The sequence below is a fragment of the Barbus barbus genome, assembly GCF_936440315.1.
Source record: "Barbus barbus genome assembly, chromosome: 10".
In the NCBI taxonomy this organism is placed as follows: Eukaryota; Metazoa; Chordata; class Actinopteri; order Cypriniformes; family Cyprinidae; genus Barbus; species Barbus barbus.
The window spans coordinates 6,142,857-6,161,657 of NC_136738.1; the positions used below are offsets into that span (position 1 = coordinate 6,142,857).

An 18,801-nucleotide genomic window follows, 5' to 3' on the forward strand; every position below is an offset into this window, starting at 1 on the left:
CAAATGGAAAATGACATTGGGGATTGCTGAATTAATCAAAACACTTCAGTTGAATCACAGAAATGAACCAAACCTACCAGTTGTTTTTGCTGTTGTAATACTTTTGATGGACGTTAAATAACAAGCTTATAATCATTGTGGTTTTCATGATGATGCTTTAATTTTATATCAAATCATCACATTATTACACTGAAAAAATTCTAAATATTCATTTAGAAATTGCTTGTAAATATTTAAATGATTACAAAGAAATGGCAAGTAACACACTGAATTTTGAAGTAGAAAGACTGAAAAGTATTTTTTACAATTATCTATTTTATTTAAAACTTTGAAAAATATATTTTTTTACAGTCGTATAATGAAATTTAGTTTGTAACATTTATACTTGCATAGGTAATGATATTAAAACTAGCTAATCTCATTTTACCAGCATTTCTTGTATTGTAGATAAGCTGATATTATCTACCTCTGACCTTTCAGGCGACAGTGATGGGACTTGTGGGTAAATTGTATATAGTATGACTCATGTACCTTTGTATGGACGACTGACTTTCATATTCTAAATACAACCTTAAGGCCCCTCAACGTTTTATTTAGCTGAGTTCTTGCACGATGGTTTGCCACTTGTTAAAACCAGACACCAATTGTTGGCCCCAAAGAGGAATAGCTGATACAGCGCAGGTTTAATTTACACATCACTGTGTGTCCGCAATGTATATGATTGATATTACCACAGAGCACAACGTTATTGTCACCCCCTCTGCTGACACAGGACTGAAGTATCCTCCCTGAAGTATATATGCTCATAAGGAACAGGTGTAAGTGCCAAAGATATTGAATTTTCAAACACCACAGAGCTGCAATTTATAAATGCTGTGCTTATGATCATCTCTGTGTGTATGTGTTAAAGGGGCTAAACTCTTCCTCTGCATATGCTGTGAATTTGAATTGCTTAAAGTTCATCTGAGAAAACAAGTGTTCATTATCTCACTAGATTTATAACGTAAATCTTTTATAAATCTTTGCCAACACGGGAGAATACACCAACCTATTTCTAAATATGCCATTTATTGTACATCACGATTTCAAAATAAACGTTTCTGAGTTTGCATGTGGCCAAATATTAAAATTTAATGGATTTAAATGTCGTTTAATCACGCTGTAAAGTGAAACGTCACCAGGCCGTTGGTGCCCTCTGCAGGTATATGTTATAATACACTATGTACTTAAGTTGGTTATGTTCATATTATGTATAGGCATATTACATTTATGTATTTTAACAGTGTTATTCAATAAAAGCATGTAATTACTTGGTTTTGATATTTTATTTTAGGCAATTATTATTGCCTCATCATTAGTTTATACATAAACTGTCATACTAAAGCAGGGGTCTGCAACCTTCAACGTCAAAAGAGCCATTTTGTCCCCTTTCCTGCGGAATAAATTTAATGTGGAGCAACAAAATATTTGATGCCCGAATAAAGATAACACGGCATATATCTAAAGTTTTATATTCAGTTATGTTACAGGGCAAAGGAGTAGCAATCATTTCAGAAGTGAGGGGGACAGAAATGTCAAACGTAGTAGTAGTAATAATAATTATTATTATAATATTTATGTATGTATAATTGATAAAAACATTATCTTTTAATTGGCTAAGAAATAAAATACACTGCTGGACAATAACCAATAATTTGATTGCTGTGGCAGCCTCAGTTTAATGGCACATGAACAATCATCTCTTCCTCTTTACTACTAGTTATAGCACAAAATAAACATGAAAGAACATCAGAATATATGTTGAAAAAACATTTCAAATGACTGAAATGTATCATTTGACATGTAATCACTCATTTAGTGTTTCAACCGTGTAAAGTTGTCAATAAAACAGATTGTAAACAGTGTCACTTAATGTTACATTTTACCTCAGGAAAGCCTTTCAGTGTCCATAAACTTGATTGTCAGCTAGAATATACAACTCCAGAAATGCACTGTATATTCATTACTTTACTTAACCTGCTGTTTTCATTTTTTAGTGCATGTCTGAATAAGTCTGTAATAAAAATAAGTCCTTATCACAGCCACCGCTGAAACAATTTGGTATTAAAAAGTTGTCCAAAAATGTTTGTCCAACTCAGCTTTTATATGAGTGTTTTAAACTCATTTGCTCTTTGCTCCCAAGGAAAACTCCATAGGAAGACCATGTTATCTTGTCTTCATTCTGAATTCAATTCAGGATTTCAGAAATCAGAAAATATATATATTTTTTATAATAGAATTTCCTTTGCATGCTGTATAGATTTGCTCCACACTGTAATGTACTACTGGAAACTGGCATCATTTATATAGTTTGAATATTAGAGGCAGATGTTTTTCTAGGGCTCCTCAATATCTAGGCTAAATGACTAATACAATAAAAATACCAGGCAGAACTTTCTGTGTTTACTGAATGTAAATCTTTTTCTCATTTAAGCTGTACATGATTTACTTCAGTGAACTTCACATTGATTTTACTGCCAAAGTGGGGCATTGCAAATCCAGGACATTGAATTGGAGAGTAAAGTCAGAGGCAGTCTTGTAGTCTATTAGTATCAGCCACACCGCTGACTGACGGGGACAAGATTTCAGAAGCAAAAGAGACATCCTCCCCAAATCAAAAGCTGTTTTGGAGTCTGTGAGTCGGGTAACACCTTAACCAAGCTGTTCTTGCTTTTCAGCAGTGATAGCAAATCACAGGAAGTGTACTGATCTGCTAGGCATTGCTCAGATGTGTGGCTTCCTAATGACACTAGATGTCTGACGCTGCTGTGCCATACACACGAGGGGGGGGGGGGGATTTCTCCGTTGTGTGCCTAAAAACGAATGACCTTCCCTGCATTACATCATCCTTTATTATAGACTGATAGACAAATAAGAAGACAGATGGATGACTTAAGCCTATCAGGGGAAGGATTGATGAATGGGACAATGAAACTTACATTTTACAGATAGGCCTACATTGTTGACATTTTGACACTGCTTATGTGGTTGTGGATGTGTCCATGCGGTTATCAGTGGCTAGGACTGCTTTGCGTTACTTACAGGTGGCATATGAAGAAGCTTAGACAATATAATTTTGGCTTCAAATTCTGAATAACACCCCATTTTAATATGACAAAATGACACACTGAACTGAAATTGAACTGATGTGCGATTACAGAGGTGTGTGTATATTAGGTATTTTACAACGTAACTCATCAGAATTAAGTCCATGCTATTTTATTTATAATAATTCTATTTTTATTATTTCTGTAATGTTTTATATTTTTTAAATATAAAATATATATATATTTTTTTATGAATGAAACTCTATTTTTTATATTTATTTTTACAATATTTAAAACATTTAATTAAAATGATTATAATTAAATATTAAAATATTTTGCTATATAAGAGTAATTTTTTATGTGTATTTAATAAATAAATATATAGGCTTACATAAACGTAACATACATTTCTTAATTTACTGTAAAATTACTTGTGAAATAATATGTCTTTGGTCATGCAGCCCACCCCTAAATGCCTAAAAAATATATTTTCTTAATATTACATCTTAATATTACAGTTATTATGGCCCTATGAAATCAGTTTTAGTTTTATTCAAAATTTTATTTTATTTTTTCCTCCCAATTTTTTATTGTTTTTCCCCTTTGTTTTCCAGTTTTTGTCTTTCTGGATCCTGTTTTTTTTTTTTTTTTTCAGTTAAATTTTTCTCTGGATACTCTTTTAATGATTACATTTTTTAAAATGTTTAAATAATAGTATTATTATTATTATTATTATTATTATTATTATTTATTTTATTTTGTAGTTTTTGTATGAATGTTTTTTAAATTATTATTAATTACTAATTATTATTATTATTATTATTATTATTATTATTTGTCTGGATTGTTTAATGATTTAATTTAACTTTAATAACCAAGAAAACATGTTTAAATAAAATGGCTTTTTAAAATTATTTTTTTTATATATACAATAATAGTGAAAATAGTGAATAATAGGCCCTGTGAAATGTTTTATTTTTTCAAAATTTGTGTTACCGGTTTAAATTTTTCTGGATTTGATTTGATACAAATTTATAAAAACAGTTTTAACCATCTGAGGGCATAAAACTTAAACAATTTAATCTTTTAAAATAATAATCAAGTAAAAATGTGATGGTGATAATGATAACGAACAATAATGAATGTGTGTTTCTATGTTTTATTTTGCATGTATGTAGAACTACAAACAGTAACACTTGTAGTTGCCTTAGAGAAATCGATGAAGTACAGTGTTCCCCAAAGCCTTTAGCATCATAACTTACTGTCTCTTATCACAGTCTTTCTCCCTGCCTACTTCCCTGTGTATCACTCCTAACTCTCTATGTCTTTTTGTCATCTGGTAGACAGAGACTCTGGATGGGGCCTTTCCAGTGCCTGACATCAAACTCCACAGCAATCCCTCTGCGTTCAACGTCTACTGCAATGTACGGCACTGCGTGTTGGACTGGCAGCAGAAGGAGGCCGCGTTGGCCCTGGCCTCCCGCAATTCTGTGCAGAGCGGCGACTCAGACAGTGAGGAGGAGGAGGAGTACCGCGAACCCGCCGTCAAACTGCCCAAGGTCAGTCGACGACATTAATGCGTATATGAACCCAGTCATGTGATTTCTGATTCAGTGTATGTTCATTTTTTTTTCTTGTTTTATTTCTCTTTTGATAACTGCAGTGGTGTATTATAGGGCTGGGCGATATGGCTGAAAACTGTATCACGATATCAGTGTTTCATATCGGTCGATATCGATGATTATTGGTGGCACTCATTTTCTGCTTATGAAGAGGAATCCAGCAGACCAGCCAATAGGGTCTGGCTGCAGACGTGCACTCTCAGCCGCGCGTGCGCACTTAGACACGAGACAACGATATGGCGCAACCAAACATGATACTGTTACATGATTGGCTGTTAGCGTGTCACTCCCTACGTTGCTAGGTTACCAGAGAGCGAGTGCCTTTGTTAATGCAACCAAACTTGCTTCGCAACCTTTTTCTTCCGACGAAGAATAAAAAATATCGAACGTTTTATCGATTTTCAACATTTTTTATTGATATAGTTCACGTGTCTATCGCGATACATATCGTTATCGTTTTATCGCCCAGCCCTAGTGTATTATGAGAATTTTACTGCAGGGTTTTTAATAATATTTGAGATCATGATACCGAAACATCAGCATTGGATTAATTAAAGGGTTAGTTCACCCAAAAATGAAAATTCTGTTATTAATTACTCACCCTCAAGTCGTTCCAAACCCGGAAACCTTCGTTCATCTTCGGAACACAAATTAGGGATATTTTTGAACGTAATCCCCAGAACGTAATCTGCACAATCAGCTTTGTTGACGTTCAGGATAAAGAGCGTGCATGCAGAACGTAAACAACGTTGATTATGTTCTGGAGTACTCTTCAAAATTGCCGAGGCCTGTAACTCTGGGACAAGAGTTGTTGAATAAATGATTGTTTTCTTTGCGCACAAAAAGTATTCTCATAGCTTCGTAAAATGATTACATTACAGAGCGTGCAATATGTGATCGTGTGCAGTTGCTGACGCTCGCTAAAGCGTGCAATCGCTTTCTTATGTACGCTGTTTTATCGGTACTTTCGCTTTCAAAATCGATCGCGTTCAGCAAGGAGGGGAGAGGATAACTCACACAGTAACTCGTTTGGGGGGGGCACTGTCCGCGAGTGCCCCCCCTTGGCGCTGGCCCTGCATTGCGTGTGTGAATAAATTCTAACTGGCAGCATCCCTCTACTAGTAGTGAAGCTGTGGGATTTAGTTAAGAAATATATGCTAGAACTTTTCAGTTTCTAATCTATTTTGAGAAATCACAGAAAAGTGTTGACAATACATTTCCACGCTGAATGAGTCTGTGTGCTCACGATCTGCACGTGATGTAGGAGCTACTGTCTGTAGCCGATGTGTGTGCGTTACAGTGCAGCATTAGATTAGAACGGCGATTAACTTAACTGTACAATAAGCTGTTTAAAACATGCATTCTCCCGTTCAATTTCAAGGATCCAATAATATAATCACACATGTCTTGTGGAGCGCTTTCGGAGTATGCATTTATTTGTTACTTTAACTGTTTGGAAACAGATCGTTAATGTGGAAGTTCTTATTCTGTTGGGCCCTCTATAGAACCAGCGACTAGTTGACGTCAAGCTTAAAGCGTCATGGCAGAGCATTAAAGTCGACTAGTCGATTAGTTGGTGCTACCCCTAATGGAGGGCCAGAGAGCTTTTAACTTTTAACTATTAAAAACATGGTTCTAATAATATAGTGAACAAAAATTCTGCACTGCACAACTTGTTTTATATCAACATACCATTTTTATTCAACAAAATCTGTGAATGTTCATCCTAACTACAGGTTATCATATTAATATCGTGTCAGAAATTACACTGATTAAAGTCTCACAAGCTCTGAAGTTGGATTTGATGAAAAATAAAGACTTGTTTTAATGGATAGCAAAAAGTCGATGACCTAAGATCAGAATCTAGACATAAATAAGCAGATTGGTCCCGTGTTATACCCTGATGGTTATTATTTTAAGATGTGTAAATTGTGCCAGGGTGTTATGATTCACTATTGAATATGCTTTTATATTTATTCAAGGACAGGCACTTTATTGATAGTTGAGCATCTGTTATATCATTTCTGAAGTCTGAACCTTGAGAGAAATTACGCAGGATCATTTGTTATCTCTCTCGGACGTCCTATGGACAAAGCAGAAATTCCTGTTTTAGATGATGACCTTGAAAGATGAACCAGGTCTGTTATGATAGCCCAACACAGTGTCTTATAACAAGAAGGAAGCACTTTCAGGAATGAACAAAGAAACTTCCCAAAGATTACTTCATTAAAATATCTCTGTTGATGATCACGGCTGTAATGAGGTCACTGAGGACTGCTACACGGCAAGATCTGTATCTTAACAACATTAAGATTAAAGAAGCATAGTCAAACTAACATGCTCATATGATCTGAATGTTCTACACGCTGGTGCTCACATGAACCCATTAGGTGAAACGGCAACACCGCATGTCTGTTTGTATTAACAAACACATTCGCATATTCGCATACACACTTTTTCTGTCAAAGTAAGCCATACTGTTCTCGGCACAACTCTGTTGCTATAGTGATAGATTTTTCCGCACTCACTGAATTCAGATATGGCTTTTCTGTTGCATGATAGTGGTTTATACTGAATAAACCACATAATTAATTTTTATATTAACCTTTCATGACTGATCTATCATGAGCTTAGTGGTTCAATGATGTTAAATGCTTCCTCAAAAGCCACATGGCATGTTTAATTTTAGAATTCCATCTTAAGTACTACATTACCCACAATCCTAAAGACATATCCACCAATCAGAGTAGGTGCTGTTACCATGGCAGCAGAAATCTGACTCTTCAGTCCAAATAAATGTTTGTAAAGTGTGATTCAACTCTTGAGCTGGTTTGTTTGATTCTTGGCTCTGTATTGAATCATTGTTTTCAAATGTTTCAAATGTCTGAGAAAGTGCTTTAAGAAACAAAGAAGTTAATTCAGTCAGTCAGCCTTACACTCTTTTTGTGGCGGCAATCCCCCGCCTCTATATATATATATATATATATATATATATATATATATATATGAGTGCAAATTCATCCTCTGAGGTGCTTTTAGTGTGTGAGAAATAGAGGTTTCCCTGGTAACGCTGTACACAAAGCAGCCCTCCGGTCACAAACGCTGCTTTATCAGGCGTTATATGCAAGATAAAATGAAAATGACATCAAAAATTTTCTGAAGACAGTCGGATTCCTTCTGAAATACAGTGATATGAAAACACCTGCGCCGGATTTTGATTTTTAAATCTGCAGTGCTCATGTTTATTCAACAAAATCAAAGCCTTTTGGAAAATCTATTTGTGGCGGTCAGTTTTGATATTGTGGTGGTCCGCCACAAATAAGTCAATGTATGGGAAACACTGTAATTGTTTGCTTTTGTAAAGACATTTTTGAGTAAATCTTGAACATTATTATTGTTTTTGTATTTTAATATACATTTTATATGATTAATTTGCCTTTATCAGTCATTGGGTCATCCTACTGTGTAGATATTGGCATTGGCCATTAAATGTAATTTTGGTGGATCTCTATTGTGGATGATTGTTACTTCACAGCTATGTTCCTCTGCTCCTCAGATCATTGGTATTGGGCTGTGTGGAGTGTTTGAGCTCATCAAAGAGACTCGTTTCTCACACCCGTCACTGTGCTTACGGAGCCTTCAGGCCCTTTTAGATATGCTCCAGGGACAACAGCCGGAGAGCTTTCAGACTGAACCTCCAGATGTGCTGGGTGAGATACCTTCTCCTGTTCAAATAAAGTGATGACTTATAGTCTGTATAGTTCAATCATGACACCACTGTTGGCCCTGCAGAGTCTCTCTTTCATCTTCTGCTGGAGACCACCGTGCGGAGCACAGGAATGAACGACCCCACTGGGCAGACCCTCACAGCGTTGTCCTGTGCCTGCCTCTTCAGCCTGGTGGTGGCCTGGGGAGACACTGGCAAAATCCTCCAGGCTGTGTCTGCCATCCTCACCAACAATGGCAGTTATGCATGCCAGACCATCCAGGTGAGTCAGTGTTTTGAGATTGCATGTTTTAAAGTTTTGTGGAAGATGCTCCTTCCACTGATGCCACTGAACGGTTTCTAGATAGATGATATTTAATAGATATGAAAAAATTAAAATGTGGTAAAGTCTGCCAAATTTGTGCTATTTCTGACTGTGTGTAGCACCTCCCGCTCTGCATCTCCTTCTAAAGAAACCAAACTTTAGAAAAGAGTACTGTCTGAGTACTTAGTCTGATTTTTAACAGTTGAGTAAATTTCTTGCTTGGTAAGTGAGGTTGAGATTTTAGAGTGCATAAAAAGCTGCTGTTCATCTAAAGTCAGGATGACAGCACATTACCGCTCATCTCTCAGCGTGCGATAGCCAGAACCGCAACTGCATGAGGAGGTCAACAATTGAATTGCCTGAAAATGTCAAATCCCTCCGATTTCCTGTCTTTATTATGTTACTCTGCCAGCGCAGAGTCCCTCAGCCAATTACTCCTCAGTCTTCTACCATCTGCATGAAATAGGTCTGTCATTTTTTTGCTTATTTAAATGTTTTTTAATGCTCTCTGCCTGTATCACACACTGATTTAGACATCAGAGAAGCACAGAGTTCATTTGTTGTAACCAAGGTAACTACAACGTAATTGGAGCATGAGTAACTTGCATAGCTTGTGTAAAGTGTGATATCTGAGCCGTCGCTCACTGTCAGTTCACAGTGCACACGTCCAACTTGAAGTGGTTCAGAATGGAACTGAAAAACATGCAAATGTTGACATGAATATCCAGATCAAGTGCTTTGGTATGAATACGTGTACCGTTACACCCTTTTATAGTAGAAAACCTCAATATTTACTTGTATGTTTTTTCTATATAAAAAGCAACAGGAATTTTCATGAGCAAATGAACCATGGATTTGAATCGATTTATTGACGTAATTAGAAAGCTGGCAGTGTACGACTTGAGTCAGAGTTAAAGAACAAAGAAGGGTACTTCATCCTCTGGAGAGCTGGTGCAATAAAACTAAATGTCATTATTGACTGAAGAGTCATCTAAAGCAATATAACATTGATGTTCTAGAATATCAATAAACCTCTTTGTCATCTATAGCATCGCTCATCAAAGTACCTTACTGCCATCAGCTGAGCTCTGTGGTGGGGTCAGCGAAGACAGACACAGTGGTTTATGTTAAATAAATATCAACATAAATATTAAATAAGGAAGAAAAAGTGTCCTGGGGATATGATGTGAGATGTGAGCTGAAGGGGGGCATGCTGTCCATCTTGTGAAGGTCAAGAATTGCAGATAGGGGTTTGGTAGGTCTTTATCTTAACTTCACACAGTCAAATAAACAACCAGTCAGTAACTGCATTGATGCAAGTCTCACAATCCTTAAAGTACAGCAATAACACTGTAACACTTGTTCATTTTGTAATGTATCATCACTGAGTGAGTCATGTCAGTGTTATTCAGACACTGAGTGAGTCATTAGACTGATTCAAATCAATGACAAACCAGCCAAGTCATTTTGATCAACGCCAGTTTTTGGCTTGCCGAAATTTTCATTGGCCTCACCACAGAAAAGTTTGTTCTCATTTTTTTGATCCGTGTAACATTGTATTTTAGCAAATAAGGTTGTTGCGACACCAACATTTTAGATATAATTAAAAATTCCCAATTCTTGATTCCAGTTTCAATGCCACAGCAAAAACTACAAGCCAACTAATAACTTCAAACGTTATTGTTATTTACAACTATTAATTTTTTTTTAACAGTGTATTGGACGGATCTAATATACTGTCACAAATCAGATTTTCACTTAAGACATAACTGATCGGTTTACAAGGATACTCAACAAGATGGGCATTTTGCCATTTTTGTGAATTTGTCCGTTTAAGTGCAAGAAGACATGAAAAATAACTCTGCATTTGTGTGCTTTCTCAAGGGGAAGAATGCTCAAGAACTGTTTAAGACTATATTTTTTAGAACTATCTGACCTGACTATATTTGTGTAACAAAAGGTTCCAACAATCCTGAACGCCCTTCAGAGGAGTGTGCAGGCAGTGCTGGTGGGAAAGATCCAGATCCAGGACTGGTTTGGGAACGGCATCAAGCGAGCCGCGCTGATGAACAAATGGGTTTTGAAGGAGGTGAACATCGATGAAGATGAGCGCTGTCTTCTTCAAACTGATGGTTCCTTCCTTTACCTGCTCTGTAAAGATGGCCTCTACAAAGTGGGCTCGGGGTACAGCGGCACCGTGCGGGTAAGGGCTTCCTTTATTTACCTGATTGCACAATTAAAATTATAGAAGTTAATTTTACTTCTTCCTTATGTGCAATTTGAAAGTCGTGGATGTGGTTTGCAGTGCTGATGCAGCAGGTTGTATATCCTTGTGTTTGTGTGGGTGCTAATAAGAGGCTATCGATTGCAGGGCCATGTGTACAACTCCACATCACGTATCAGGAACCGTAAGGAGAAGAGGTCATGGCTGGGATTCGCCCAGGTATTGACCACTTGTTTTATGAGCTTCTCAAGATTGTCTGTCTGCTTATATAACTTCAATGTACTCCATGTGTAGTACTTAATATGGGTTTGATTTATTGATCTTTTCTCATAAATAAAGCATTACTTGCTTATGCTGTTTTCAACCAAAAATGTCATTCATTGAACAGCCTTACAAAATAAATTTTCCTGTGGCGATTTGCTTTACAGGGTTGTTTGCTGTATCGAGACATGAACAGTCACAGCATGGCGGCCATTAAGATCAACCCAGAGACTCTGGAGCAGGAGGGCACCATCACAATGCCGGGTACAAACACCCCTCTTATGTGCTATCGATCGCTAAGAGCAGGAAAAATAAATGGCTTGACCAGCACACTTTTCTTCCCTGTGTTCACGTTTTCCATTTAAACAGGATGTATTGAGGGGCTTGTCCCTTATTTCCTTGAATTGTCAATAGCCTTTAGTTTTTCATCTACATAGCAATAAATACATAATGTAGTGATATGAAGTAGTTTACATAAAACAATACGTCTTGTATTGATTATGACAAGCCTGTCTTCAATGTAATGTTCCTGTAATTTGGACTGGAACTATTACAAATTAAAATGTCTCTCTCTTTCTCAGGTCTACAAGCAGATGGTCAGAACATCGTATTCACTGATGGAGAATATATCAACCAGATTGCAGCCTCCAAAGATGTAAGTGGTTTTATTCTTTTGGCAATGTCTCTCCAAAACCTCGTGAGCTGTCTTTGGATGCATCATAGTCACAAAGGCTTTTTCAAAATGTGGGCTGCATAATTATACCAGATGAAAAGGCAACTAAGTATGAATTCTTCAGGGTGAAGGCAATCCCACAATGCATTGTGCCAAGTGAAAAATCAATCTAAGATGGCAGACAAAGCGAGAGATATTTTTTGAATATAAATATGCTTGTATATGTATCAGGCAGGCTTTATTTGGTAATAATTGTTCAGAATAATGAAATATAGTGTAATGCGCTAAAACATTTATCCAGCAAGGATGACATTTTAGTACATTTCTAATGTGACAAAATATTTTTACTTCAAATAAATGCGGTTCATTTGAACTTTCTATTCATTGAATCTTGAAAAAAAAAAAAAAAAAAAGATAAATTTCCAAAAATATGCTTGTTAATGTTTTCAGTGTTGATAGTAATAATGTTTTTCTAGAGCTGCAAGTCAGCATATTAGAATGATTTCTGAAGGATAATGTGACACTGTAGACTGGAGTAATGATGCTGAAAATTCAGCTTTGCAACACAGGAATAAATTACATTTTATAAATATATTAAAATAGAAAACAGTTATTTTAAATTGTAATAATGTTTCACAATATTACTGTTTTTACTGTGTTTTAATCAAATAAATGTAGCTTTTGTGAGTATAAGAGACGTCTTTCAAAAGCATTTAAAAATCTTACAGACTCCAAACTTTTGAACAGTGTTGTGTGTATAAAAATATTTGCATGAGTTTTTTTTTTTTCCTGCGGTCTAAAGTTTCTTGCCATTTAACTTAGAAACATGCTGTTTTTAAACTCTGAAATCAGTCATATTTACTAGAACACGGTCATTTAACAGTTAATTCTTCAATGATTTGCGACCAGCTGATGTTGCCAACCAAGACAAGTGTTCAGATGGTTCTATTGGACTGCAATGAGAGTGGAATAGATGGATAATAGTGCAAGAACCCCAAGAAGTGTTTAGTTTGTTTAATCCAAATTGAACAGCCTGTTCTCTCCATGCTGCGGTCTTCATCAGATGACAACATATTGCCCCCCCCCCCCCGTCATACAAACACGATCAGTGCCTTTTTCTCAAGTGGTGTGATTGTGGCTGTCAGCAGCACCTGATCTCTTTTGCATAATAGCCATGTAGGCAGGGGAGGAGGGGCTGCAGCAATGGACGTGGGCATTTCTCTTAGGATTGAACCCACTGGCTGATCGTGAGTGGGCAGCAGTACAGGGAGGGGATTTGATCATTCATCTCTGCCTTTGAAGATCTCTTTATGCATACATGAATGAGAGATAAGTGAGGGAGTGCTGGGGTTAAGGGGGGGGGGGGGGGGGTTGTAAGGATTAATGCTATGAACTGTTATGCCACATATCTTGGAGGAAGGATGAAGGGCATGTATTTTTATTAGCAGCGTGATTTTGCCTGGAGCAAAGAGTGAGGTTTTTGAAAGCTCACTCACATACTCGTTAACAGCGGCAAATCAAAGACTCCAGTGTGTTGTCTTCTATTTTTTATCACATGCTCACTTATGCAAAATCACAGACTGCAAACCCTAGTCTCACCCATGTTGCACACACCTTGAACTTAAGCATGTGTGTTTCTGGATGAAGCTGGATCAGTATTTGTGAGGCTGCTGCTAGTAGTGAGGGTGCGTTTCTGCTTTGCATCTCCCATGTGCAATGCTAACACAGTTAAATTCTCCCTTTGACCCTCACATGCTCACTGTGCTTCCTCAGATGAGAGGCCAAAGCCTCTGAGATTATGACTATTCTGGTGAGCTTTGAAACAAGCCCTGTCATCACAAGAAAGTTTAACTGACTTTGAGTATTCCAGAATTATCATAGTAAAAAAACAGGATATTATGTCTCTAGGCTCCTGTTTGTAATAAAAACAAACAAAAAACATTAGGAAATTCAAAATGTGAAAATATCGAGTCCACTCTGCAATTACTGCAACACTGCAAACCAGTAACTTTAAAGCTATAGTTCAAAAATTGTCATCAATTACTCACCCTTATGTCGTTCCAAACAGTGTTAATTTTGGCAGGCATTTTTATTTAGTCTAAGTCTTTATCTTGAGACGAAAATACGTAATAGTTTTGGTCATATTTTAGTCATTTGAGTCTTTCATAGTTTCAGTCTAGTTTTGGTCGACGAAAAGTCATTGCATTTTTGTCAACTTTTAGTCAAACTGCAGTTACCAACATTTATTTTGTTAGCTATTTTATATGTAGTCTTCAAACAAAATAGTCATTAATTCCTCTCTCTTTGTACCAAATCAATTAAGCTTATGAGAAATTTGAATTAAGGATTGAATTTGGGAAAAACTGGAATACATTTTTGGTAGAGAGAAACTCGTTTTTCAGATACAGTGGGTTTACTTAACAAGTTTAGGCTACATTTATTTAACATTGGTTAACGTTAATGACACAGATAGGTATTTAATTAGGAATGCTGTCCATTTAAAACTGAATGTGTGTAATACTGACACACATTCAGTTTTCACCCACCTGTTTACGCTCACTTAAGCGTGTGCACGAGAGAGAGAGCACTTCTGTCAGCACGATTCCGCCCATCACGTCTTCACTAACTTTAAGTTAATCGACAACGAATTGTGACTCCCGGGAAAAACAGGACGTCTGGTCACCCTATCCCTAACCCCTAACCATTGTTTCAGATCACTAGTTTGCGTTTTGGTAGCCTATCCACCCACTGCGGCTGCCATATTGAGACTAGATATGCAAATGCCCATCTGATTGCAATCCAATGACAGGGGCACATTTCGAAAGACAATTCAGTTAACTTAGCCTATAGGATGTATTTTAGAAGTCAGGTAGTCCTCAAATAGCATTCTAGTCCCGTCTCGTCTTGTTAACGAAGACGCAGCATAAATTTAGTCAGTTTTTATCATCAGATATTAGTTTTAGCTCGTCAACATCTCGTCACAGAAAAAAGGTTCGTCAACGAATATTTTTCGTCGACGTCTTCGTTTACAAAATTAACACTGGTTCCAAATCCACAAGACTTTTGTTTTTTCTCTGAAACATGTGAAGATATTTTTAATGAAAGAGATTTGTCTCTTTATTGAAAGTCCATTACATCAAAATTTGATGCTCCACAAGTCCATAAAAATAATATCTATAAATCTAACAGTTTTCTTGTTTAATTCGCATGAATCTTCTGAAGAGACACTTTTTTTTTAAATATAAATATGATGAACATTTAATTTAGCTTTTATTCCTGTATGAACATTGACCAACAGACATATAGAGCTCATCAAATATAGTCAATGGAATGCATGAGAACAGACTTCAATAAAATTGCTTGATGCATATTGATTATAGTAGGGTTGCACGATTAAATCGAATGCGATTTCCATGCGCATTTTGTCAGTAAAGCCGGTTCTGTAATCAGCAGTAAATCTCCATCACCTGCTTTCAGATGGAGCACCATTTACTACACAGAGCCGTAGTACACTGACAGGTTACGCAAAACAAATCGCAGATGATATTATTGTACGATTATGAAATTCTTCGCGATAATGACAGCTGTTTGCGTAGCTTCTCAGTGAACTATGGCTCTGTTTAGTAAATGCTGATCTGAAAACGTGAAAATACCAAATTTAATAAGATGTTTTTACACCAAACTCATTTCATAACGTCAGTCGAGTGTTTGAAATAAATCCTTCTGTGAGATGATTTTACACAGAATAAGGCACGCAACACATTTCATAGTATTCTAAGCAGCGATAAAGGCATTGTGTTCTAAATATACATTATTATAATGAAAATGATAATAAGAACTGATAAACCATATATTGTTGTAGTCGTGTGTTTATTAGTCGCGTTGAATCAATGAAAACGTTGAGTTCAGTTTATTCAGCAACGGCTATAGGCATTTCCTGGGATTCTTCTGCAGCGAGTATTTGGAGTTTCTGCTCAAGAGCGCCCTCTGGCCTTCGGTTGGAGGTTTACTACTGATCACAGAACCGTGCTTCACTGAAAGATACGCATGACAAATCGCAGCTTCTGTCTAATTACGATTTCATTTCGATTTATCATGCAGCCCTATTTTATAGTGTCTTTGTCAATTTTGAAGCTTGGAAATTTTGATTTTATGGATGTTCAATAGATGGAATTGATGAGAGGATTAATAAAAATGTTACATTTGAATCATCATCATTATCACCAGACTGGTTTGAAGAATGTCCAAAAGCAGCCATGTCCATGGACTGATTCACACACAAAAATTTGGGTTAAGGGACGGTCACATTTACTGTTGCAGGCGAAATACAGCAATTTTCAGTTGGAATCCATCCAATCAGTAATTTCATGAGAGCAAATGACCCCATTTATATTTTGCAACAGGTTCAAGTTGATCAATGCATGTTAGAAAGCTGCTTGGTTTGAAAGGGATTTCTGCGTGAAATGTGCATCATATGTCTCTACACTATTTACAATGGACCTTTTTTGCCCATGAAATTTCACTAAAATGTCACTATTATGACTATGCATGTGCAAATTAGTCACAGCCAGTGCATGAAGCTCACTAACTAGCAGAAAGATGTATTCAAAGAAGTATTCAAAGGCTGAAGTTGAGCTAAGCGAAAGAGTGATGCTACAGAATCCCTGAAAGTCCCTATGCGGCGACATGGAAAAAGCATTTGCCACTGAAGACTGCCTTAAAAAAAGAGAAAAAAAAAATCACTGGACTGGCCAGTTAGGGTTGGCAACTTATCAAGACAGAAGGAATGTAACAGAATTGCTGCAACAGATAGTCCCGCCTCATACTTGCACCATTGGTTGCTTTTTCAAGACAGGATCTCTTTGTCAAACTAACTGGGATGCTCAAACAGAATAATGTATTGAAAATATCGGTAGCACTTTATTTTACAGCCCTGTTCCTATGTACTTATTATAGCATTTACAATAAATGTGTAATAACTAGGTACTAATCCCTAACCTACCCCTAAACCTAACTTAACCCATGTAGTTACCGTATACTTTTTATAAAATACATTTTATACATACATTTAACTAAATAATCATGCAAGCACTTGAATATTTCCCCCTTTACTCGTACTGCACAAAAAGTGGTTCAATAATGTTGAATGTTATAGGGACTGATTATTGCAAATGCAGATCCCAGTGTGTTCTGGTTAAACTATTTTTATTTATTTATTTTTTGCTAAGGTTTGCATATGGTGGTGTGTTCTTAATGATAGCTTTCCTAAAAAATATATATCCTATTCCTAAAATAAGAAATATTGCCTTGCTTACAGTATCGCAATATATCGTATCGCAACCCCTGTATTGTGATACGTATCGCATCGCCAGATTCTTGCCAATACACAGCCCTAGAATTTGCGTATTAAGCTGGGATAAGTGTTTTTTGCTTTGAAAAGATACCTCACATCACCCTCCTAAAGAACCTCATATCGCAGCTCAGCTTAAATGTTTGATAACCATATAATTGTGCTTAAATGCTTCCACTGGCTACCAATCATTGACTTTCCATTGACAACCAGATGTAGTTTTTATGAAGATTAATGCTTTTGTGTGTATTTTTTGGTTTATTTAGGATGGCTTTGTGGTGCGGATCTACGCCACCAGCTCAGACCCGGCCCTACAGCAGGAACTGCAGCTCAAACTGGCCAGGAAGTGTCTTCATGCCTGTGGCATCTCCCTCTTTGACCTGGAGAAAGACCTTCATATCATCAGTGAGAGCAGCGCTTCAGTGCATGCACATCGGTGTTTAAGAGGAAGTATGTGTTGAATTGAACTAACTTGGTGTTGTTGTGTTTATGTCCTCAGGCACAGGGTTTGATGAGGAAGCAGCCCTGATTGGAGCTGGCAGAGAGTTTGCTTTGATGAAAACGGCTTCTGGGAAGGTAGACATACCTCTCTATATTCCTCAGTGTCGCTGCATTAGTGTTTAACTGCATCTGAAATACGTGTTGAGCTTTTCATGTGGTGGTGGAAGTGCTACTGTCTAGCATATTTACAGCATCAGCTTAGAAGTCAAGATAAAGCAGATCATGATTGGCTGAATGCCAGTAAACCTTTGAAGAACATGTTAGGGTTTTAAGAAAGTATATTTTGGAACTTAAGCCTATTTAAGGACCATTAATTCATATGAAATCAGAAATTATATATACTTGAAATCCTATATATATATATATATATATATATATATATATATATGTATATATATATATGTATATATATATATATGTATATATATATATGTATATATATATATATGTGCTTTTGTTGACCTTGTAATATATAATCAGAGTCCAATATCTTATAATATTGTTCACTTCTCTCTGCTGATGTACGAAAATGTTACATTATGGAAGTCTATCGCAACTTCTGGTTTATAATAATATTTTGCATTAAGATCTAATTTCCATGTCAATTAAGCATCTCCTATTCTCATTGATTGTATTTAAAAAAAAATATGTTGATCTGTTCATAAATATATGTTATACATATATTGTTAATATATTTAGTAAAATTGTATGTGTTTGTGGTATTGTTTGTATTTTTATTTTAGTTAATTATCATGGTAATGTTAATTTTGATAGAAGATTTGTTTATTTTAAATTGTCAAAAAATCTTAATGGTATATATCATATATAATAATAATAATATATATATATATATATATATATAATATATATTTAATTTAGTTTGAACAATAAAATGACTATGAATCCAAACTAGAAGTAATAGAAATGCTTTTGTATTATTAGAAAACTGAATCTGTTGACAAGTAATAAAAGTGCACTGAAGCGTAGTCCTCAGCTACTGCACAATCATCTGGCCATTAAATATGCACATTTATTTAGTTGTACTCATAAATC

At 36.1% G+C, this 18,801-nt stretch overlaps 1 protein-coding gene across 13 annotated transcripts in view; it reads left to right on the forward strand.

The window, feature by feature from the left end:
• The window catches only part of LOC306875968 (E3 ubiquitin-protein ligase MYCBP2-like), a 108,966-nt gene that overhangs the window by 15,283 nt on the left and 74,882 nt on the right, over positions 1-18,801 (forward strand). For all 13 annotated transcript variants that reach the window (XM_079426804.1, XM_079426809.1, XM_079426814.1 and 10 more), the window contains exons 3-11: positions 4,430-4,645; positions 8,265-8,418; positions 8,501-8,697; positions 10,700-10,942; positions 11,111-11,182; positions 11,392-11,488; positions 11,806-11,879; positions 17,514-17,652; positions 17,747-17,823. In XM_079426804.1, the coding sequence (XP_079282930.1) occupies positions 4,430-4,645; positions 8,265-8,418; positions 8,501-8,697; positions 10,700-10,942; positions 11,111-11,182; positions 11,392-11,488; positions 11,806-11,879; positions 17,514-17,652; positions 17,747-17,823 (1,269 nt within the window). The remainder of the gene's footprint in view (positions 1-4,429; positions 4,646-8,264; positions 8,419-8,500; positions 8,698-10,699; positions 10,943-11,110; positions 11,183-11,391; positions 11,489-11,805; positions 11,880-17,513; positions 17,653-17,746; positions 17,824-18,801) is intronic.